Consider the following 23,320-nt stretch of genomic DNA (forward strand, 5'->3'; position numbering starts at 1 on the left):
ACACAGCAAAAGTGAATAATAAAAATGAGGTCGATTGTGTTTTCTAAAATCTTTTAAGTAAATTGAATAACAGGCAGAGAGGTGAGTACAATTGAATAATATATCAAAAAATCACTAGCTCAGAGAAAAATAAGAATCCAAAATTGATGTTATCATTTGTTTGTAAACCCTAATTAGATGAAATTAAGGATTTTAAGAGAATCTGATTCCACGGAGTTCAGTGGATTAGTTTTGTTTACATAATTTTATTATATTTCTACAGATAAATACAAAGGATACTGTGATGTTTGGTTTTAGAAATATCAATAAAATAAAAAGATAAAGCTTTCAATATGAGGCAGTGATGACCGAATAAGTAATTGTCAGAACCCAAATACAATAATGAGGGGGAATCAGTCAAGGATTTAAATGCAAAAATTGACCAAACTTTTGACTACGACAACCATCAAATTAGAAGGAAGGCCTAAACCCCTTTTAGAATTGCGTTAAAAAATCAATGCATTAGGGATGAAATGGAAGCTTATAAAAAATTAGGGAGCAATTTGAAAGGGAAAAAAAGTCTTATATTAGGGACCAAAAACATATATTCCTGACTCTTCTAAAGTTAAAAAGTATAAGTAATGGGTTATTATGAACTGCCTTACCTAACAGAACTACTGCACTTTGAATTACTAACCTTGTAACTTTTCAATCTCTATTGTGCCAAAAGAGTTTCCATTGATCTAATGATTTCACTCAGCAGAGAAAGATTACGAGCGGATTTAAATGAGCAAATTCTGATCACTTTGACAGATAGAAATTATGTTACTTTAGAAGAAACTTATTTTACCTGATAAAGATGGGCGTCTACATTTGACCTCCAAAACAGGCTAACTTGAGTTCTTCGAGTTTGGAGAGAGTTTGAGCTTTTAACACTTGCCCTACATGACATCCAAAAATAGTTAGGCTTACGTTTTCGAAGTGGCAAAGTGAATAAGAAATTCCAATTTCCAACTCCCAAGGCGGCCTCGAGACAGCTCAATATAATTAAAAACAGAAGAATGGAGTTTCCATGTACTTCAATGACAGAAGGGTGGATCCACATTTAACGTGGTTTTTTTCAATGTTGATATAAAGCAACTTGAAACAATAAAACACTGCTTCTTTGAAAAAAAAAAGGGGTAGTTGGTTGTCTACTGCTTAAACAAGCACGTTACAGTAGTATCATCTATCAAGAACATGCTCTTCAAATACCACAAAAATTGAAGAGCGTGTGGTTAGCATAGTTCAAAAGTTCAATATTTGTAGTCTCATAGGTTGTGTTGAAAGACAAATATAGATTGAAATGTTCAACATACAAACTCCGTAAGGAGTTAAAAGAAGGAAGACTAATACATATTAATCTCTTTTTTTTTTTTTTTTTTTTTTTTTTTTTTTTTTTTTTTTTTTTTTTTNTTATGATCGGTTCATATTTAAATTGGAAAAAAGGAAAGAAAAAAAGAACATGGTCAATGCAGAATATGAGAATTACAATACAGCATTTCGGTCCAGTAGATGGATTTTCACCGACATATAAATTGATGTTATGAGTCATACAACTAATAAAGAATGCTTACAAAGTTACTTGGCAGATGATGGATGCTGAATCCTCCAACAGTTTGAGATACCCTGCACGCCAGGAAAGGGGGAAAGGGATATAAAGATAAAAAATAAGAAACAAATAAAACATATCTAGGCCCTGGGTTTTCGATTCATAAGGCAGAACATCCACAACTCACAATTTATTATAAGTATGCAAGATTTATTATGTTCTCACATGCATGTGAAAGGTGCGTGACCTATTAGCACTATTGTTGGAGAAAGTCAAAACATAATAATAATAACGAAAAAGCATGGACCTATGTAGCAGCTGCCAGAAATGCAATCGTTCATGTTATTTAGGATTAGCAACACACAGTAAGCATACGCTCATCACATCACATCATAGAATTTTTAACATTTTGTAATGATTCCAAATGTGTAGGAAGCTAGCTGTAAGTAAAATAAAATAAAAACGACAAATCAATTAAGAAAGAAAGAAAGAAAGATCATCATAAAAAAATAAATGACTACTACAAATTGTTGTTTCTCTCGAAGCCCAAGTGAGGAAAAATGCAAGTCAAATTATTGTCAAGGAAGCTTGCCATCATATTGGCTCCTTAGTCCCAGATATGTCCATAGTATGAGACGCTTCTTAGCTTTCCTCCAGCTCTTGGATCAGCTTCAAGCACCAAAACGGTGAAACCATGCGATTTCAATTTGTAGGCTGCGGCAAGCCCACTTAACCATAATAAATACAATATCAAATTCAGCCTCCCTGGAGGATACTGAATTTACACAGGTCAAAGAAATGATCGAACTACTGATTCTTTTATAAGAGAATATTATTAACAAAGAACACAACAATGAAATCACATGAGAGATTTCAGGAACTCTTAGGCGCGTTGATATTCCGATCTCCTCCCAAGACCTCTCTATCTCTAAAAGCTCTTTGGTTTATTTCTATCAAAATATATCGTAATAAAGCTCTAGTTGCACAATTCAGAAGGATTCTAGCTTTGTATTTGAACCACCATCTATGAGAGCTTCAAGCAACCACTCAGTCAATGCTTTTTGGTAAGCAAAGAGCTCAGCCTAAAGAACTCAAAATAAAGAGCTACCCTTCAACAGTACAAGGACACTGAAGGAAGAGATGACCAAAGGTTTCTCGATCTGGTTTCACAATTCTAAATGATTTTAGCTTTGAATTTCCATGTCAACACTTAGGACCGTGCGGGATAATCCATTGAATGAATGTTCATCTCTCTCTATTCGTGCTTCAGTTCTCTCCCTAGATATGAGCAAGGCCAGAGGGAAGGAAATTAAATTTGAATTTGAAGCCATAGTAAAGTTAAATTTGAAACCAGAGACTGTATTATAAATGAAAAATACTAATATAAAACAAATCAATCAAAGAAAAGTAGACAACATTATAAACTTAAACTAAACTAAATCTTCATAAGCATAAATACGATCAAAATATAGCTAAAAAATAATTAAGCAATCACCAACAAAATATAGCTAAAAAAGAAACCATCATATACATAGCTACAGAAAGTGCTAACACTGAATTTACAGAACAAGCTAAAGATATTAGGAGGAGATAAACAAAACTACTGCAGACTCGTATAGAACAAGAGTTATGATAGTTACATTATGCAGACTTCGTAGTACAATCCAATTACAGAGTGACGATAATTGAAGAGATATTAGTATCTCGATGATCAATGTAATCAAGTGAGAATGTGTTCAGAGAGATAGAAAGATAGAGATACTTCACTTCGCTGGTTTTGTTCGGTTGGCGAGGCCGTTTCCGTGTAGCTTGGTTATGCCGATGCTCTGTCAAAGTTCTTCTTTAGAATCCTCCTCCATGGGAGACTTGGGAAACAATAGTAAAGAGAAATGCACAAACCACAGAAAATGGCGCCAGTTTCTTATGAATGGGCCAATATATTTAATGGGCCATTGAGGCCGACAAATAATGGGCCTACACGTGGATAGTGGATCCATATTCAGAGACTTCGTAAAATTCCCAAAACATCCTTGCACGCCTTATAGCATACCTTACGTCTTGCACGGATGTTTTGGGAATTTTCCGAAGCCTTAGCAAAAGACAGAGAAATTTAGACGAAAAAAAAAAAAAAAACCAAATCAAAACAGTTAAAAGTAAAAACTAAATACATTTTCCTCCTAATTTTTTTTAACATTTATTTTTAGTTTTCATAAATCATAACATAATTGGGAGGTGACAATATTTACTAGTTTGAGTGAATTTCAAGCAATCTAAGTTTTTATGTCCTACCAACATGTTTGACTCATCCTACAAATTTAAATTCTTGCTTCAAAATTACACATTTCACTATATTTTAATTATTTTAAAATCACATAAATATTTATATATTTTATATTTTTTAAAATATTTAAGCAGTTAAATGAGTCGAATAGGGGTAAATGTCAATTATCACTTAATTATATTTATTTTTCTATGGTTTATTATGCTTGAAGAAACATTCAACCAAACAAAGATGATATAAATTTCATTATCCGACAAGAAACAATGATTTTAGGCTTTATACATAGTTGAACTCTTTTCCTAAGCTTTGGACATTATTCAGTATCATTACTCACTTGGTTTTGCCGTCACCTTGTTTTTTCCGAATGTCATTAGTTTAGTTTACTTGCTCTTGCCTCTTCCCCCTCCTTAAACCCCACGTTATGTTGGATTTTATTTCCAACGTATTTAAATTTAATATAAAATGCAAAATTTGGTAACGTTTAAATACCACTTAAAAAAAGTTGTTTGTATTTCACCGTCTTTAAAAGTCGAGAAAATCTATAATCATCTGTAAAAGGCAATCGAGACTTTTAATGAAATTTATCTCATAAACACACAGCCTCGTTCAACCTCAATGAATTATAGCGTAACGGGTTAGGTATAGATTCGTAACTCACTTTGAATCTTTAACCCGACAAGATTTTAGTTCGAGTGAAAACAAAAATTATAGATTTATAAAATAAAAACAACAAATTTAATGTAAATTTTTGTGTAAGAAAATGCATTTAAAAGCTTATCCATTTGGGACAACATTGGGACAGAAGCAAAACATGGGACTCTTTTGTTTTATCATATACATATATCATTAAAGTGGCCCTACTTTGTTAACCAAACTTAAATTTTCCGTTATTATTTGAATGTCGTTGCCTCGCTCTAATTTTCTATCCCTTTTTTTATCTTTTTAATTTCAAATTCAATTTTATTACTAAAGAACCTTTTTTTCTTTTTTTAATTAACGTTACACTTATCTTTTAAAAAATAGCAAAATTAATACCTTTTTGAAACTATATTAAAAAAAAAATCTCTATAAACTAACAACTTTATCGCAAAATATTCAAAATCTAGCCACAATTCGTGAGATTAATCATTAAAAAGACCTCAAACAGAATTTAAATTATCAAATTTTGGTGCTATGTTAAAAGTGTTAGATGAACAGACTCTCCACAATGGATTGATATTGTCCACTCTGAGTATAAGTTATCGTAGCTTTGCTTTGGGCATACCAAAAGGGCTCAACATCAATGGAAAGAGTATTCTTTGTGCTCTCATGACTTTATTTTGGGCTTCCAAAAATGTCTCACACCAATGAATAAAGTATTCTTTGTTTATAAATCTATGATCATTCCCTAAATTAGTCGATGTGAGACTTTCATCGTCCAACAAAAAAGATAATTGCTATATATATTCTATACGTGGCAGTCGAACATTCATTACATCTATAAAAATAATAATAATAATAATGATTTGGAAAATAGTAATTAAAGAAAAGGAGGATTTGATGATTAATGGACCACAAAAGTTTGAAACTTTTTTATGTTGAGTTGAAGAGAAGGCTTTGGTTGGGCCGCCCCCCTCAATTTGAATTGTAATGGGGACAGGCGGTTGCCACTTACCAAGTAGGCGTGACAAAATGTGGGGTTAGTTTTTTTATTTTATTTTTATATATAAATAAATAATATAAAATATCGCAACACAATAAATTCATGCCAAATATTTCAACGTGATTGTTAGCTATTTTTTTAATTTTAATATTTGAACTCAAACTAACTAACTCACTCAAAAAAATATTATATATCATACTCTTAAATAATAATTAATAAAATAAGATTTAAATAATTAACTTAAGATGTGGTACGGTAGACATTTATATTAACATTTAATATTTCATCCATTAATTATTAAAATTTTATGCAATTATGAACCAAAAAACACATATAGTTGAATAATTCAACGATTATTAAAAGTTATAATTAGCTTTTTTGGTATGTTTTTAATTTAAAATATAAATGGCATATGTTTATTAAAAATTATAAGAAAAGCCATTGTAGTGCCCACACGCGTCCATTACTGATTGGCTGAGGAATTCCCCTCGTACAGCCGGTGAAGCTTCCTAAGGAGTGTAACTGCCGGCAACCCGGCGCCATTTTTTAATATAGAAACCCGGCCGAGATCTGAACTGGCCAGAAAAGGAAAAATAAAAGTCCATCACGTTCCGTCACGTGCGATCTCACATGCCCCGCCGAGTCCACTATTGGCTGCGGCTCGGCTCCGCTCTGCACTGGCCGTACGAGTTTCATTGGGCGCTATCGTCAGGCCGTGGGGCAGCCGGTGATTTTCTTGGATCCTCACAATCCCGTACATCCACTCCCACCATAAAATAAAAACTGAATTCACCATCTGCTGTTCCTCTAAGCCACGTGATCATGGCCACCCCCGTGATGTGCGGCCCTGATTTCTTCATCTCCATCACTCGTACTTTACTTTACACGTAGAAAGAAGGACATGGCAGAGGTGTTGGAAGCAGAATAAATGTTAGAATACGGTGCGTTTTGACCGAGGGATTCTAATACTTTGCTTTCTTTTGCTTCAGGAGTACGCATTTGGCTTAAAATAAAATAAAATAAAATAAAATAAAATAAATACAATTTTTTAACCTAAAGTTTACCCATTAATATAAAAAATGGTGGAAAAATGCAAAGCGGAATGGGAGAGGATAAGAAGATCCAAACAGGGCCTGGAACAGGATCCCTGTGGCTGTGGCCGTGTCTGTGTGTGTGGCCCTAGGGTTATACGGTACGTACGTGCCCCACAGGCGCACTGGGGGTTGTATAAACTGTACGGCCATATTTTGTCTCAGCGCCATGTCCCATTATTAATCTTGTATTTAATAATGATGTTGGTATGGGTGGAAGTTATGGGGACGGGATTAAATCCAAAAATGCAATGTATTTAAAACATAAACGAATATTTATCCTATGTATTGGGACATTCCTAGCAACTTCTTGACCTTCTACGTTGATGTCACTGCTGAGTAGATGACCTCTTTAATTCATTTGAACGTCTGACCACTCAAGGCTCACTACTTTCTAGATCTAAAGATGATAATTGTTGTTGGTTCAGCCGGACCTCTACAATTATCATTTGTAAATTTATTGTCTCTTTGATTACACTTGTCACAATCGCACTCTTAATAGCAGTGGACTTGCGATTGTGCGGCACTCGCCAATTCGTTCTTGCGTCACCTACGACCAAACGACATATGTTCGAGCTTCTGACCTCGATTTAAGAAAAAGTTTTAGAAAACTAGAGCAGAGAGAGATTTACAAGAGAGAGATTTCCAAAAGAGAGATTTGGTTAAAAAAGAATTGGTTTGGGCATTTCATTTTAAATTTGTGACAATTTAATTCGTATAAAATTTCATACATGCTACAGCTGGTGATGATTTTAGAGTGTAGGAACCTACCGCTACTGTCTTAGAAGGATCGCCCCCGTGATTATAGCGTCTTCCCAAGCCGAGCCGAGGCTGCTCAGCTATTCGGCGGCTTATAATTTGAACAGTTAATGGACCCCACATCTTTAAATCTCAAATTTTGGCGTTAGCGACCGAGTCAAACATTTGTTTATAATTTTTTAATCAAAAGAAAAAGGAAAAAAAAAAAAAACACGAAAAAGAAAAAAAAGGGGATGGGGTTAAATAAATTTAAACCATCCCCATAAATTCGCACGCTCGCTGGAGTCTCCTGCCTCTGCCGCTCACTTCTTTCAAGTTTCTTCACTCTTTTCTGTCTCTCTCTCTCTTTTCATTTCAAAAACTCTCACTCTCAGACTCAGTCTCAAACTGAAATCCTTTTGTTCCGGCGATTCTGTCGGACTGCCGGACTCACGATTCCGTCGCCAGAATCATGACTGTGTTCTCCGGAAAACAGGTCTTTCCGTTGAACTTCGAGGCGGAGGTCTCTCAGAGGCTCATTGAAGCTTCCCACTCTGGAGATCTCAAATCGGCTCTCGACTGCATTTCCAATCCTTGCGTCGACGTTAACTTCGTTGGCGCTGTGCATCTCAAGAACAGGAAGACTGAGTTGGTGCTTAGTGATGAATCCGCCTCGCAAGTTCGCGTTGAGTATGATGAGTTCAAAACTGATGTCACGGCATTGTTCGTCGCCGTTCACACTGGAAATGTGGTTCTTGTGAAGAAATTGCTGGTGCGTCTTTTTTTAAATTTGCATTCTGTTGATGATTACTTTCGCTGAGATTTGAATTGTTTTGCTCCTACAGATTTGCATCTGTTCCTGAGTATTTAATGACTTGTTTTTTTCAAAAAATATGTGCACGTTTTTCATCGTTGATTTTCTCGCATCTCTGAGTTGTTTGTATTTTTTTACTCGGTGGCATTAAGTTTCCTCAGCATCAGTGTCGCGATTTCAATGATTTGAATCTTCGATGCATTTCATCGAGAAGTGCTTGTTGACTTTCAAATCCGGAGATTTCTAGTTTCAGATAATCTTGTCCTGAGTCTTCTTGTACTATCACATTGATTTTCTCGTTTCGAAATTCGGTGTTTAGATCGATTTTATGCGCTGAACTGAAATGTTTGCTCGTTTCCTCCACACGAGGTCGCCGATTACTCTCTCAGTAATTGCCGAACCAATCACTTTCTCAGACTTCATGTTTTCGTGGTTTCTTTTCTAATTTCTTTATAATATTTTCGATTTGCAACAGTGACAGGTTTTCTTTACAGATATTTTTACAACTTTACTATTGCTGTATGTTCATTCCGTATATCGTATACTTGCATTTTCCGTCGTCCAAAAGATTGTGGAATTTGATGATTACGGGTGTGTGTGCGCATTTGCGGTGACAAAATTAGACAGATATGTAATTTATATTCTATTAAAGTATATTTTTTGTAACCGGTCTTAAAAGCCATATTCAATTATCATACAGCTGTTATTTTGGCTTTTCTGTAATGACTGTTACTTAATCAAAGTTCCACGCTGTTATGCCTACGTATCACATCGGACATTCTTCTGTTTCTATCTCTTCTGCATAGTCATTCGCATTCTGTAATTTTTAGGGAAAAAGCGAAGTTTCTAAAATGGTCATATCATGATTCAACAATTAATAGCAATGAGTTCGTAGAATGCCGATGTCAAACGCCTTCTTGTAAAATCTTATCGTTGGATTCCGTCTAAGACTTGAGTTCAATTTGAATGTCAGGGCGTTGGAGCTGATGTGAACCAGAAACTATTCAGGGGATTTGCGACGACAGCAGCAGTGAGGGAGGGCCATCTTGAGATACTCGAGATCTTGCTCAAGGCTGGGGCATCTCAGCCAGCTTGCGAGGAAGCTCTTTTGGAGTCAAGTTGCCATGGACATGCAAGGTCCGCAGAGTTGCTCATGGGATCAGATTTGGTTCGACCCCACATTGCAGTTCACGCCCTTGTTACTGCATGCTGCAGGGGTTTTGTTGATGTGGTGGACACACTTTTAAAGGTACTTCCATATTCATTTGCTAATAAGTAATATTAATAACATCAACAACTTCGTTTGGTTGTGAGAGTGTCGAGTTTTGGGTTTCTTCCCCATCTTTAGACAATAATGCTCTGTGTTGCTGGTAGTACAGTTCCTTATTTCACTGATAGAATTAATTTGATGGTGGGCCGGACAACTTCATTAATTGGTCTGGGGTTTCAGATGGGTTTTCTTTACAATATCTGTTCTGATGCAATCTTGACTTCATTTTTCTGGTGACAGTGTGGTGTGGATGCAAATGCAACCGCCAGAGTGCTACTCCAGTCCTCTAAGCCTTCTCTCCATACAAATGTCAACTGTACAGCACTAGTCGCTGCAGTTGTTAGTCGAAAGATCTCGATTGTTCGTTTTCTTCTTCAGGTGATTTTCTCAACCTCGAGGAAAAATGAAGATGGCACATGCAAGGGTCTTTTCTCCCTCTTTTCCTTAATTTTAACACTTCTGCACTGCATGTCAAATCCCTGATGTTTTCAATGGGAAACAGGCTGGAGCTCGGATTGATATTAGCGTAAGGTTGGGAGCATGGTCTTGGGATATGGATACTGGAGAGGAGTTCCGAGTAGGTGCAGGATTGGCAGAGCCTTATGATGTTACCTGGTGTGCAGTGGAGTATTTTGAAGGCAGTGGTGCTATCTTGGGCATGCTTCTTCAACATACGTCACCCAATGTTCTTCACTATGGAAGAACTCTCATCCATCATGCTATTCTTTGTGGCAATGCAGCAGCTGTTGATGTCCTTTCTAAATGCGGGGCTGACGTTGAATTCCCTGTCAAAGCAACCGGAAATACAGAATTTCGTCCGCTACACATGGCTGCTCGATTGGGGATGTCAGCAGTAATCAAATGTCTCATTGATGCTGGCTGTGATCTAAACTCAAAGACAGATTCAGGGGATACGGCACTTATGATATGCGCAAAACACAAGTATGAAGAATGTCTAAAAGTATTGGGTGCAGCTGGTGCTGACTTTGGCTTAGTCAATGTAGCTGGTCACTCCGTGAGTTCAATTGCTGGCTCAAATCAATGGTCCCTTGGTTTTCAAAGAACGGTGGCTGATTTGATAAAGTCTGGAAAAAGACCAATTTCCAGCAATATGTCTGTCTTCTGTCCACTTATCTTAGCGGCTCAAAGTGGTGATACTGAAGCCTTGAAAGTTTTGATTGGCTGGGGAGGATATGATCTAGATTACCAGGACGATCATGGTTTTACAGCAGCCATGGTTGCGGCTTCAAATGGTCATGCTGAAGCTTTCCGGCTGCTTGTTTATGCTGGTGCTGATGTAAGGCTGAGCAATAAATCTGGTGAAACAGCAATCACCTTGTATCAGTTGCACCCAAATCACGACCAATTTGAGCAGGTGATGCTTGAATTCGCCCTCGACATGGGCAGCCGTAATGCAGCCGGTTTCTATGCCTTGCATTGTGCTGCAAGACGTGGAGACTTGGACGCAGTGAAGTTTTTGACGAATAAAAGCTTCGATGTAAATGTTGTAGACGGTGATGGCTACACTCCACTCATGTTAGCTGCAAGGGGTGGCCATGGATCAGTGTGTAAACTTCTGTTATCTCATGGCGCCCATGCGGATATACGAAGTACGAGAGGCGAAACTGCACTCTCTCTTGCAAGAAAAAACAAGAAGAGTGAAGCAGAAGAAGTGATACTAGACGAGCTAGCACGTGGGCTGACGTTACATGGTGCTCATGTAAAGAAACACACCAGAGGAGGAAAAGGAAGCCCGCATGGGAAAGAGTTGAGAATGATAGGAAGCATGGGAATGTTACGGTGGGGGAAGTCGAGCAGACGAAATGTTGTCTGCCGAGATGTCGAGGTTGGATCGAGCCCGAGATTCATGAAGAACAGGCTTAAGAAGGGAGATGGTAGTGAACCAGGATTATTCAGGATAGTGACTGTGAAGAACAAGGAGGTGCATTTTGTATGTGAAGGCGGAAGTGAAATGGCGGAGTTGTGGGTGAGAGGCATTAAGCTAGTAACTAAAGAGGCGATGAAGATTGGTTGTATATAAAGCGGTGTTGTTTCTTAAGGTGTACTTCATCTCGAAGTATATATTCTTATTTTCCCTTTTTGAATCAAGGTAAGCAGTTGCTGTAAATGCTCCATCGCCTCTTATAATGGATAGAGTTTCACCTCTTCTAAGGCATTTTCTCTTTCCCCTTCAACGTCGTCTGAACATCTTCTGGACAAGTGGTCCATCAGTCATCTTTTAAATTTCGAACTTTCAAAATTAACTTTTTTTTTACCTTCAACGAGTTCAAAATTTGAAAACTTGGTTCGGACTTCAAAACAACCACTTTTATGGTAGAAAAAACAGAAAAAAGTTGTAACTTTCGAAGCTCTCTTTTCGAGTTGGAAGAATTCAAACCCTAATACTTGTTGCCACATGTGAATCCATTCAGGTGAAAATACACCCACAGAATTTCATTTGGATTGCGTCTATGTTTCCAAATATGACAGATCTCTTCACCTCTGTTTCATCCCTCAAAATGGGTTATGAAAAGCTCTATAGTAGAATTTAAATTAATCTGTCAAAATTGAGAACGAGATAATCTTTTTCAATTATTCAACCTCCAGTGATCTCCTTCTCCTTAGCCTTGCAGAGGTCTTCCGCTGACTTGATAAACTTCTTGGTCAATTCATCTACCTGGAAGAAGAAAAAACGTAACAAGATTTTAATAAATAAAAAAGCAAGTTTCAAACTCTAACTATGATTTGATTAGGTAACAACCAACGTCTACAACAACTCACTTCCTTTTCCAATCTTTTCATGTCATCCTTCGGGTAGCTTGAGCTCATCTTTTTTACTGTATCCATTGCCTGCGAATCAACCACCAATCAACTCATAACTCTGAAATAATGCAAATATCAAATAAAGAGCTTAAATTGCTTTTGCAGGCTGATTCAACTTGTCATACATAAAATCAGGGCATTGATTTTGAAACTGGGAATGCGCAGAGTATCAGTTGTAATTGATTATAAGTCACAATTGGAAAAAGAATAGGGTTTAGTAAGAGGGGAGATTTGCGATTCAGAGGTGAATTTGTCCAGATGACTATAGAAATCCTGACATTCCCACAACTATTGAGCTTACCACACTAGGTACATCGTGTATCAATAAGAACAGCCCCCTTGATGATTAAGTACAGAGATTTCTGAAAAGGAAATTTATAGCAGGACGGTACAACTAAAAATACCTTTTGACGAGCTCGTCGTATGCTTTGTCTGGAATCTTCACAACACTTGGTGACCAGCTTACACATAGCCTAGAAAAATATCCACCATGAAGGCATTATAGAAAGAAGGAAGGTGATAAGTTGATAACAAGGAAGGATGAAAAAAGACTTGAGGACTACCTGGATATGCTCTTTGGTCAATCTGGTATAGCAAGAACAAAAAGGACAATTTTATTAGTAAAAGAACAGCTTCTAGACAACTATTTTGTCCTGATAATTGTTATAGCCAAATTTAAACAGTCATATTAACTTGAGTGGAAGAGCAAATTAAAGCTTACGGTGGAATGACTGCAATTAACCTCTCTCCATCTACTCTTGGCGCTAAACCTAGAGGAGATGAAACTATAGCACTCTCTAAGTTCTTCAGTGTCTGCATTGAACAGTAACTATCATAAGTAGCCCACTCAGATTAGCCTTTTCAAGTATGAATTCTCATGTTAGGTAGAGTAGAAACAAGAATCTTATTAAGGTAACGATCTAATGAAACATAACTTAAAAGAATATATATTCAAGATTTACTCTGTTAAGTCTCTTTATCACAAATAATCATGAATCTAAGAAATTAACATGCCATGAAGAAGAAAACACAATAAATTAAAGAACAATAGGGTTTTGCAAGTTGATTACATTAGGATCATAAGGATTTATTGACAGTGTTTTTGAATCCAAGACCGAAACAGCTGCGATCTGATTCAGCGGCATCCTCACACCTGAAATTTCTACTATAATGTGGTCAAGCATTCCTGTAAATACAAAATATAAGAAAGTGTGAGCAATCAAAAGGCCAAGCTAACATAATGGAACCTCGAAGTGTAAATGGTACATGATATGATGGTAAACATACCAGATGATGCCCTTCCTGTTCGAAGTTTGCTCAATTCTCCTGATAATGCAGATATCGCAGCCTCCATCTGTGAGCTAGCGTTGGCTTTAATAGTTGGTCTAATATCAGGTAATGCTTCAGCCATACTTGTAGAAGATTCGTCTTCTCAATGCAAAAATTAAAAACCGGAACTTGTAAGAAGCAGGAGGGACATGAACAAAATACTCAACAAGATTAAGAGAAAAGTCGAAACGGCAATGAAAATTTGAAGCCAGTGCAACAAATTTTCGATTTCATAAGAAATAATGATTTGAAGATCAAGCATAATAAGAGATGAAAAGACGGTTACTTGATTTTCGGCCTTTAGCAAAGCCCCGACGACTTTCTCGGATGAAATCTGCAGGAGGAAGAGCAAAGGCTCCAGGCATCTCGGAGGTCCATGAGTTACAGAGATCGTTAACGAAGAAGGAAAGGTTACGACTTGGATTGGCAAAATTTCGGAGAAGAAGGAAATTCCTGTAGGAGAAAGAACGTTTGAGAAACATAGCCATTGAAGAAGACCGTCGTGCTCGAACGGATCGAAATCCCGGACTTATTTGATCATCTCGATGCTTGCTAAGCTTTCTAGCTAGGGTTTTTCGTAAAACCCAACGATGGAGATTTAGAAAACCCTTTTTTTTTTTTTCTTTTTTTAATTCAGATAAAATAGAAAAAAAAAAGTAATTATATTTTGTTTCTATTCAACATAATCTTTTTATTTTAAAATATTCATGTCCCGATATGATTTTTTTAAATAATTTTACTTTAATTAATTTCTCTTCTAACAAAATTTAGGGATTAAAAAGAATTTACTTTTGTTTTTGTCGATTTTTAAAGATCAATTGGATCAATGAGTTCTGGGTACAAACTTCTCGTGAGGTTGATGAGGGAATTTTAGCTTCCGTTCAAGTTTCCTCTCATTTGTTTAGAGGTCGATGAGGGAGTTTTGTCGGAGTTGAATTTTAGTAAACTATCTAAACAATCATTTTCTTGACACGTTCAAATTTAAATTAATTTTACTATTTTTTTTCTTTATAAAAAATAGAAAGACTAATTTTAAATCATAAAAAAGAAAAAAAAAAAAAACAAAAATGTTATTTTTTGTATTAAGATTAAAATGTTTATTGGATAAATACGAGGATATTAGAAATAAAAAGAGAAAAGTGGGCGTATCCGTATATGATTGCGAGCTACGGAAGCACATCCAAATAAAAAACCGTCGTTTGCCGTCGGTTGAGTTCCACCCCTCAATTTATCCAATTTCCTTTTTATTCCCAAAATTTTTCAAAATTTCCTTTTTATTCCCAAAATTTTTCAAAATTTCCTTTCCGGACACATTTTCCATTTCAGATTCTTACCTCCCAAGCTTCCTTTATTCATTTCGGGCTCGGGTTGGGTTAAAACCTTCTTCTTCTTCTTCTTCTTCTTCTTCTTCTTCTTCTTCCATTTTGCATGAAAGTTCTGCACTCTCTGCGCATTTGAATTCCAGAGCCGAAAGCTTCCGTACCCTCTGGCTTTCTGCGGCGCAAAATAGAATTCGTCAGAGCTATGTTTCACTCACACTGCACTCTTTCGAGGAAAGGCCCTTCAGGTGCCATTTGGGTCGCTGCTTACTTCTTCAAGAAGCTTAAGAAATCTCTGGTTATAGAGACTGATATTCCATCCTCTGTTGGTTCGCCTTCCTCTTTCTTCAAGTCTTTAAATTTTATTCCCATTTTTCGTATATGCATTTGGGATTTGGAGATAACGGGAATGTGTCCCATTATCGAGATGTTTACTGAAGTGATTCCACTGCGCCTGGTTTTGGGCTTATGGAGTTGCTTCATAGCGTTTAAATGATTATATTTCCTAACATATTGTGAATAGTTGTAGTTTTCTGTTGCCAATTTTTGAAAGTAGGACCCTGGAAACCTTCTCGTACTCGTAGTGCATTTGTGATTTTGATTCTTGTTGTTTGTTTATGAAATCCATTATCGTAAAAGAGTCCATTTAGTGAGGGAATTACCTGTTTGATTGAGTTTCTGAGACTTGATTTTATAATTGGTTTGGATTTCTGCTTTTACAGATCATCCGATTCACTAGGTTACCTTCTTCCTAGAAAAACCTAAAACGTAAATAGACGACCGGTTGGAATGTTCTTAGAATCTATTTCGTTTTTTTTTTGGTAATACTGTTCTTTTTTTTAAAAAGATTAGGAATTTATGCGTGAAAATAATTGCGGCTGTGTGCACTTTGTGGAGAAGAACGAGTAATGTCGTTTGAATATGAAAATGTCCAAAAGTGGACCGCCATGGACTTGGAGGTCTTATGTGTTGCTTTCCAGCTTGTTTTTTTTATAAAACTTTTTAAAATTTGTGAAAACAGTGATTAGATAGATGGCAATCCTTCAAAAGCTCGTAGAGTTTAATAGAAGAACAGCTTCTATTGATTTGGAAAAGAAAGCTTCCACAACAACAAAACATGGGGGAAACAACTTTTAGAAACAAATGTCAAATAATCTTGTGATTCCACTATCGAGAGGTTTAGTAGTCTAAGAACAGTCGAGTTGTCTGTAGAGCTTAGCTAGAACGAATGTGTGATTTCATAGTGATAGCAAAAGGAGTAATTGGATCTATCTATATGTATAGAACTCAGGGATAACCATATATGGAATACCTATCCCAAATGTGTGAATCCCACGTTGGTTGGGGAGGAGAATGAAACATCCTTTATAAGGGTGTTGAAACTTTTCCCTAGCAGACGCGTTTTAAAGCCTTGAGGGGAAGACCGAAAGGGAAAGCCTAAAGCGGATAATATTTGCTAGCGGTGGGCTTGGGTCGTTACAGTTGGTATCAGAGTCAGACATTGGACTATGTGCCAACGAGGAGGCAGTTCCCCGAAAGGGGGTAGACATGAGACGGTGTGCCAGTAAGGACGCTGGGCTTTGAAAGGGGGTGGATTTGGTGGGGTCCCACATCAATTGGAGAAAGGAACAAGTGCTAGCGAGGACGCTAGGCCCCGAGGGGGTGGATTGTGAGAATCCCACATTGGTTGGAGAGGAGAACGAAACACCCTTTATAAGGGTATGGAAACCTTTCCTTAGCAGATGCGTTTTAAAGGCTTGAGGGGAAGCCCGAAAGGAAAAGCTCAGAGAGGACAATATCTGCTAGCGGTGGACTTGGGCCGTTACACCAAATGACTGTTAAGGGCTCTATTTGTAACTATCGTTTTCTACGCTCAGTTTCGATCACCATTGTTCCTCTATCCTGTTCATGTTTCCGTGTGTTTGTAAATTTTGCTAGACGAGTTAAATGTTGCTTACAGGTACAGTATAGTTTTCTAATTATTAATTGAAAGGGCTTATGCCCTTTCTACTGTGATTCATAATCTGTACTAATTTCTAGTTCATTCCCAGTTTTTTCTACAATCAGTTATGCTGCATGCTTCAAAATGATCTGCTTTTTGATACTTTCTTTTCAAACTGAAATTGCATATGCACACATTTCCTCTTCATTTACTTGCTGTTACTTCTATTTTGTATGGGCTCTGATCGCTCTTTCCTCTCTGTCCTGTATTTGTTGCCTGTTTGTAGATAAAATTTTGCAAGATGAAATGAACGCTGTGACATATAGAGTAATGGCCTACCTCCTCCTCGGCATTGCCCGGATATATTCCAAAAAAGTTGAATATCTGTATGTTGACTGCAATAAAGTGCTGACCGAAATCAATGAATTTGTGGTCACCACAAAGAATAGTGCTAGAAAGGAAAAGCAAACACCTTATTATGCTATTACTCTTCCTAAAAGATTTGAACTCGACTCGTTTGATCTGGGGATTATTGAGGACCTTACTGGGTAGGTTATCTAGTTTAGTTAATTTCTCTGTTTGGCTTATCTTATTTATCTTTTATTATAAATATTTCTAACTCGATGTTCCTTCGTTTTTTAGAAGCAACATGGTATGCCATGAAGAGATTACCCTCAAAGGTATGTGTTTATTTTACATTCTTCTGCTAATACTTCTTTTTTTCTAACAATCCTATTCTGCATGTCGTATAATTTATACAGATAGCATGTGGAAAAACGACATCACACTGTCAGTTGACGAGGTAAGTGTTTCATCATGTTTAGCGCTTAAACGAGTCAGACTAAATTAATTTGATTGAGCGTTTGTAAATAGTTGTTAAAGTCGATTTAAGAGTTCAGCTTAAGAAGTTCAAACTTTATCAACGTGTATAGAGTTGGAAATTTTATCTTACACTGTTGCAGAACCATGGCGAGGAATTCACTCCACTGCACAGTATTTGCTATTCTGATGATACCTTATTCAAAGAGTATGTAGGCCAAGCTCCACTGTTGCTTCCTTGACTTCAATATTCGATTTTCATTCTATGCAGGGTGATCATTTTTTTAATATTCTTATTGCTCCAGAGTCTTTTCGCCTCACCTCAAGGACAGTGAGATGCAGGCAAGCTCATTACATCACGATATTGTGTCAGAAAATTTTCAAGTGAGTGCATTCTCTGATGAAAATTATGAGATTGAGGTATTTGGAATTGAGAATACGCATATCAAAGCAATCGAACAATTTAATGAAGATCATCGATCTGATGAAGAAGAGATGAAGAAGGAGAAAATGCTGCAATATGAACATGTAGTTCCTGAAGCAAGCACTGAAATGGTTTTGACTGATAGATTTTCTCATGAAGAAACTGTAATTGTCAAGGAAGTTTCTATAACAGAGCATTTGAAATTATCTGAAGAAGATAATCAGAGTGTGGGAATTCGATCAGAAAATGAACTTGAGTTCATGAATGGAGGCGATAACATCAGCATCTTGGAAAGAAGCATGGAGAAACTTAGAGATAATTCTGCAACTCTTGTGGATAGCATGGATATCAACATGTCTTGGAGTGCACAAAATGAACCTACAAAACTTATTGGAACGGATAGTGAAGGGGATACTTTGAATTTTCTTGAAATGCAATCACCTGAAATGGAAGACCATGATGGAACTCGAAACAGTCTTCAACTATCTATTTCACTCGATGGAATGTTTGATTCCAAATTTCCAGATTTTACAGGTGGGTAAAATTTCTGAACCAACTTCCATCATTTAAATGATTTATCTACAATTTTGTGTAATTTTGACTACTTAAATCACGTGTTAATCTGTTTTTTTTCATGTAGGTACCAAGACACCTGAGTTTACAACAATTTCGACTCCAGCTAATAAGGAGAGACCGAGGACATCAAGGAAGAGAAAATGCATTGTTGATGATCCTATTGTTTTGTCGAACGAGTAAGTTCCCTCGTAGTTTTGTTTAGATCAGTTTTGTTGGTGAATTGTTATCTTCTTTCGACACACAAATGAGATAACATGTTGCTAAAACTGTATCAGAAAATTTAAGCGAAGCATATATGATGCCAGCAACTTGGTTTCAAAAAGAAGCAAATGTCCTCGTAGTGGTCTTGCTGTCTGGAAAGCTAGTCAAATTTCTACTCTCTCCTTTGGCTTCTCGGTGCCTTTGATGTCCTGTAAGTCTATGAGGCTCTTGACTGGGTTCTTTGAAAATCATATTTGATCTAAAAGCAAAAAAGTATTAAATTTTAATTTGTCCTCTGATGATGTTTTTCTACAGGTGTTTCGCCCGAGCTTAAGTCCCTTCTTTCTAAGACGTTAGTGAACATATCGGAATCTGCTGAATTGGTGAAATCTCATGAAAACTTGGATGATCCAAGTTCTCCAGCTTTTGACATGTTAGTGAAAATGGATAGCCCGGTCACAGTTTCCAAAACTGGAGAGCATTCAAATGAACCAGAGATTTCTGGATCTCCCACTACCTACAGATCTGAACAAACCACCATTTCTGTGGATAGAGCTTCAGTTTCTGAAGCTTCTGTCCTGGAACAGTTGTCTACATCAGAACCTCAAACTTCAGATAGACTGGAGCAAATAGCAATAGCACCAGGGACACCTGTTCGGTGCTCAACATCAGCTAGATTATTTGGGAGTCCAGATAGCCCTAAAGTTCCTAACTCAAAAGCAGTAAGGCTTGTTAAATTTTTGGGAAATGTATTCAATATATTTTGTTGATCCCAGTTTTCGTCGTTTGTTCAGCAGCTAAGGTTTTGTGAAGAGGATGCACTGGAACCGGGCAGCCCTGCGAGAACAAGGTAAGGTGGATCGGATTCGAGTTTGTGAACTGCTCTTACATTTCATTCCCACTTGGTGTTGACTTGTGAGAGCTGTGATGATGGTACAGAATGGTATGTGGGTGTCTTCTCCAAAATTTTAGAAATCAAAGGGTGCAAACCGTGGGAGAGGCTGCAAATTTGAGACAGCTTCTTAGCAGGAAAACGAGAAAAGAGAGTGCTAAAGTATTCTATGAGATATTGGTATGTTTGTTTGCTTGTTTGCTTGTTTGTTTGTTGTTAGCAAAAGTAAAGCATAATTGGGGTGTCTCATATACAAATATGGTGCGTAGTGCAGGTACTGAAAACCAAAAACTGCGTGGATGTGAGACAAGATTGTGCGTACGGTGACATCTTAGTATGGAAATTGGGAAACTGGGACACACAGGCCAGTTTTGATGTAGAGTAGAGTAGGTGATGAGTTTTAGGTGGTGTGGAAGGGGCGTGAGGCTAGTTTTGATGTACAGTAAGTTCCATAAGTTAGCAGCAGCAGCAGCCTGTGCTTGGTGTTGTAATAGATGATGATCTTTTGATGAATGGTTCATATCAGACAGAAGTGGAACCAAAGGCGTTTGGCTCGGATTCAGCACACTATTTGGACACTCTTTTGATCATCTTTTTGCTCGAAGAATAACATCTATTTTTACAACAACAACAATAATAATAATATTTTTATCATTACGCTCCCATGTAATTTTAATTTTATTATATATTTATATCTAAAAAATTAAGAATTTTCTCCAAAATAAATATTTGCCGGCTGCCGCAGCTGCACCCACGCACCAACTGTCTTCTTTCGTTTCTCATTATCTTCGTTTCTGCTGCTGCCGTTGCTAGTCGCCGGTCGTCGGTACGCCCCCACCGCCACGTTTTTCTTCTTCTCTTCTTATATCCTTCCCTGCCGCAACCTCACGCCACCATGGGTCAGTTTTCTATCGCAGCCTCTCCATCTTTCGATTTTTGCCATCGAAGTCTGTCCGGAAGCTTTTTTTTCTTTTTTTTTTTCATAAGAATTCCGCATATTTTCATATTTAGGATTTNTCAAAATAGGGTAAAATTGAGATTAGGCCAATTTTAGTTTAAAATCCTGCCAAACCCGACTTATTTTGGATGGAAAACTTTTGGATCAAAGCAAGATCTCATATCATTTTGGATTTCAAATTCTATTTTTTCTATTCATACCAAACAGAAGTGCCTTCTAAATCCAGGGTTTCCTAACAAAGGCTAAGTTCGAGGAAATTCTACTGGAGGTTGGGTGATAGGCGAAAATGTCAGATGCATTTGTGGAAGCAGATAATGCAGAAGCCATAATCACTAGAATTGAGCACAAATCTCGGAAGATCGAGAGCTTACTTAAACAGTAATGATCTCTATATCTGCTCTTTGATTTCTAAGATTTAAATATGTTTAGCTCCTCCTAACTTCCATTTTTAATAATTGAAAATGCCTCGATTAGCAATTTGTTTGCTCGTTCAGGTCTAAAACAGTCGAAGCTCTAAAAACTGCCCTCGAAGGTTCGCCTCCGAATACACGAGATGAGCGCTGCAAGGTATCCTTTCTTTCATTTATGATCTCTTGCATGCTTCGTTATTGTTTTTCTACATCGTGTTCTTTTTTCCTTGCAAGATCTAATAAGTTTTTGTGTTCATTATTATTAAATTTGTGGGTGATCTTTAGAAGTCTATAGGCAATTACGGTAGGTTCTCTGCTATTGGATGATAGTCATTTTCAATTATCGTGATCTTTTTGAATGCTTTTCCTGTATTATCTCGATGATGGGGTCAATTAGAACTTGCTGGTAGTTGATATATTTTTCGGAAGTAGTCTGCTCCATTTGCTTGCAGCTGCTCAAAATGGATGGACGTGTTATATTTTACGTTTACGTGTTGTCGGTCTGCCTGAATTGGGCGAGAATTGAATAAATCTGATGTGATTTTTTGGACTTCTGCAGTCAGCAAATTGGATTGTGGTGCATAGGGCTCTTATGGCTATAAAGGACGTAGATGGGATGTTTTCTTCGTTGGATCCGGAGTATTATGATATCCTAATGAAGTGAGTTCTTATGGTATTTAACTGCTAAGATGTCTATATTCCTATTGCTTCGATTATCTTTATGCGTATGAAGCTGGTTATTCTTTTTTTTTTTTTTTTTTTTTTTTTTTTTTTTTTTNTCATGTTGATAAAAAATGATATGTCCACGTTGATAGGGATTGTGTTAGTCCCTAGTGCTTGGATGATTGGATGGCTGATCTTCATAACCGTTTAGCTAGAAATACCTCGTCACACCTTCTTAAGTTAGAAGGTCACAACCAGCCTTTCTCTCAATACACAGCAGCACTTGATTCCACTGATGTCTGCCCCTTATTTGTCTCCCACATTAAGTTCTGAAGTTTTACAGAATTTTGCTAATCTTTTGTTAAGGGCATGTTTGGAGTAACTTTCGAAGTGAAGTCATCCTAAACACCAGTAAGAAATAAGTATGGGCCCTTGCCAACCCTGATTGCACTACAAAGTTAAAATTATACAGTCCCGGTCGGGTTTCTTGAGATTATTTTGGGGTTAAAATTCCAGCATGAGGGCATAGAATTTTGGGGAGTGATACAAACCAAATAACTATATCGATATTATGTAGAATGAAGAAATGAAAAAGGGCTAGTGTTTTAGGAACTTTGAACCTTCTTCTTGAGTTCTTTTTTTTTTCAAGCTTAAACCAACTAAACTATTACCTACTTCAATCTCCTTCCCCTCCTAAAAAACCTCCTAGCTAATGACTATTATACCTTTACCAACCTAATGATATTTCTGGTTTCTTCTACCCAATATCTTTGCAAGAAAGCGCCTATGAACTATCTTCTATTTCGTTGTATTCTCTTTTTCTGACCCATAATAGGTAACTTTTATTGGTCTTTCAGGCTGTTTTCTTGTTTCTTGAACTTGAGCATTGATTGACATAGATATACTAGTACTTACAGGTATTTGTACAGAGGGTTGTCAACTGGTGATCGCCCCACATGTGATCAGTGTCTCAGGATACATGAAAAATTGACAGAAAAGGCTGGCTTAGGCTGCATTCTCCGTGCCCTTGCAGATACTATCAACACAGTTTGATTTTCCTTAACTTGATAGAACATTGCGAGCCCTCACCCTTTGGCCGATGTCAAAAATCATATTATTTTCTCTCAGTGTATGTGAAATTGCTTTTCAGAGAATGTTTGTGTTAAGCTGAGTAGACGTCTATAGCTGTCAGCTGTCACATTATATTAGAAAAAAACAGGTACTGAATTTCATTGAGTTCAGGATACTTTGAATTGCATTATTTTGAAGAACGTGTGAGTATTGTTATTTGTTTGGCTAGATTGGAAGGGACCAAAATATATACGGCTTATTTCTTTGTTCAGGATTACACAACTTGTAGGAATTACTTTCCGACTTTAAGAAATATGATTCCCATTCAATATAAACCTTTGTCAATAACTCAACTTGTTTTCATTTTACTATTGAACATGATTTAAGATCTAAGAAAGTATTGAGTAACTCTATAGTATTGAATGGGAGTCATATCAACACACAACTTATTATTATTATTAGTTCAAGAATATTCAATATTTTGAAA

At 36.9% G+C, this 23,320-nt stretch overlaps 4 protein-coding genes across 13 annotated transcripts; 3 read left to right on the top strand and 1 right to left on the bottom strand.

The window, feature by feature from the left end:
• The first annotated feature begins 7,650 nt into the window (after positions 1–7,650).
• LOC111803693 (ankyrin-1) lies at positions 7,651–11,595 on the top strand. The gene is made up of 4 exons (XM_023688221.1): positions 7,651–8,094; positions 9,110–9,385; positions 9,647–9,784; positions 9,909–11,595. Exons 1-4 carry the CDS (start codon positions 7,795–7,797, stop codon positions 11,445–11,447), a joined length of 2,253 nt encoding a protein of 750 aa, XP_023543989.1. The 5' UTR covers positions 7,651–7,794; the 3' UTR covers positions 11,448–11,595.
• Positions 11,596–11,801: 206 nt separating this feature from the next.
• Positions 11,802–14,176, bottom strand: LOC111803704 (ribosome-recycling factor). The gene is made up of 8 exons (XM_023688232.1): positions 13,845–14,176; positions 13,517–13,657; positions 13,300–13,415; positions 12,951–13,042; positions 12,793–12,814; positions 12,634–12,702; positions 12,188–12,256; positions 11,802–12,083 (listed from the first exon to the last, which is right to left on the bottom strand). The coding sequence occupies exons 1-8, from the start codon at positions 14,044–14,046 to the stop codon at positions 12,003–12,005; spliced, it is 792 nt and encodes a 263-aa protein (XP_023544000.1). The 5' UTR covers positions 14,047–14,176; the 3' UTR covers positions 11,802–12,002.
• Positions 14,177–14,849: 673 nt separating this feature from the next.
• On the top strand, positions 14,850–20,311 carry LOC111803715 (sister chromatid cohesion 1 protein 2). 4 transcript variants are annotated; one of them, XM_023688257.1, is made up of 12 exons: positions 14,850–15,206; positions 17,106–17,367; positions 17,462–17,499; positions 17,581–17,621; positions 17,782–17,846; positions 17,944–18,596; positions 18,703–18,814; positions 18,914–19,050; positions 19,155–19,561; positions 19,634–19,689; positions 19,779–19,911; positions 20,001–20,098. In XM_023688257.1, exons 1-12 carry the CDS (start codon positions 15,083–15,085, stop codon positions 20,010–20,012), a joined length of 2,040 nt encoding a protein of 679 aa, XP_023544025.1. In that variant the 5' UTR covers positions 14,850–15,082; the 3' UTR covers positions 20,013–20,098. The 4 variants fall into 4 exon arrangements, with proteins under 4 accessions (XP_023544025.1, XP_023544010.1, XP_023544017.1 ...); XM_023688242.1 differs by having other exon boundaries at positions 14,852–15,206; positions 20,006–20,311; XM_023688249.1 differs by having other exon boundaries at positions 14,852–15,206; positions 19,637–19,689; positions 20,006–20,311.
• Positions 20,312–20,446: 135 nt separating this feature from the next.
• LOC111803787 (actin-related protein 2/3 complex subunit 5A) lies at positions 20,447–23,104 on the top strand. 7 transcript variants are annotated; one of them, XM_023688344.1, is made up of 5 exons: positions 20,447–20,630; positions 20,897–21,067; positions 21,184–21,256; positions 21,659–21,759; positions 22,671–23,104. In XM_023688344.1, exons 2-5 carry the CDS (start codon positions 20,976–20,978, stop codon positions 22,813–22,815), a joined length of 411 nt encoding a protein of 136 aa, XP_023544112.1. In that variant the 5' UTR covers positions 20,447–20,630; positions 20,897–20,975; the 3' UTR covers positions 22,816–23,104. The 7 variants fall into 7 exon arrangements, with proteins under 7 accessions (XP_023544112.1, XP_023544120.1, XP_023544102.1 ...); XM_023688352.1 differs by having other exon boundaries at positions 20,929–21,067; XM_023688334.1 differs by having other exon boundaries at positions 20,448–20,630; positions 20,916–21,067.
• The last annotated feature ends 216 nt before the right edge of the window (positions 23,105–23,320 follow it).

The sequence above is a fragment of the Cucurbita pepo genome, chromosome LG01 (genome assembly GCF_002806865.2).
Source record: "Cucurbita pepo subsp. pepo cultivar mu-cu-16 chromosome LG01, ASM280686v2, whole genome shotgun sequence".
Taxonomy (NCBI): domain Eukaryota; kingdom Viridiplantae; phylum Streptophyta; class Magnoliopsida; order Cucurbitales; family Cucurbitaceae; genus Cucurbita; species Cucurbita pepo.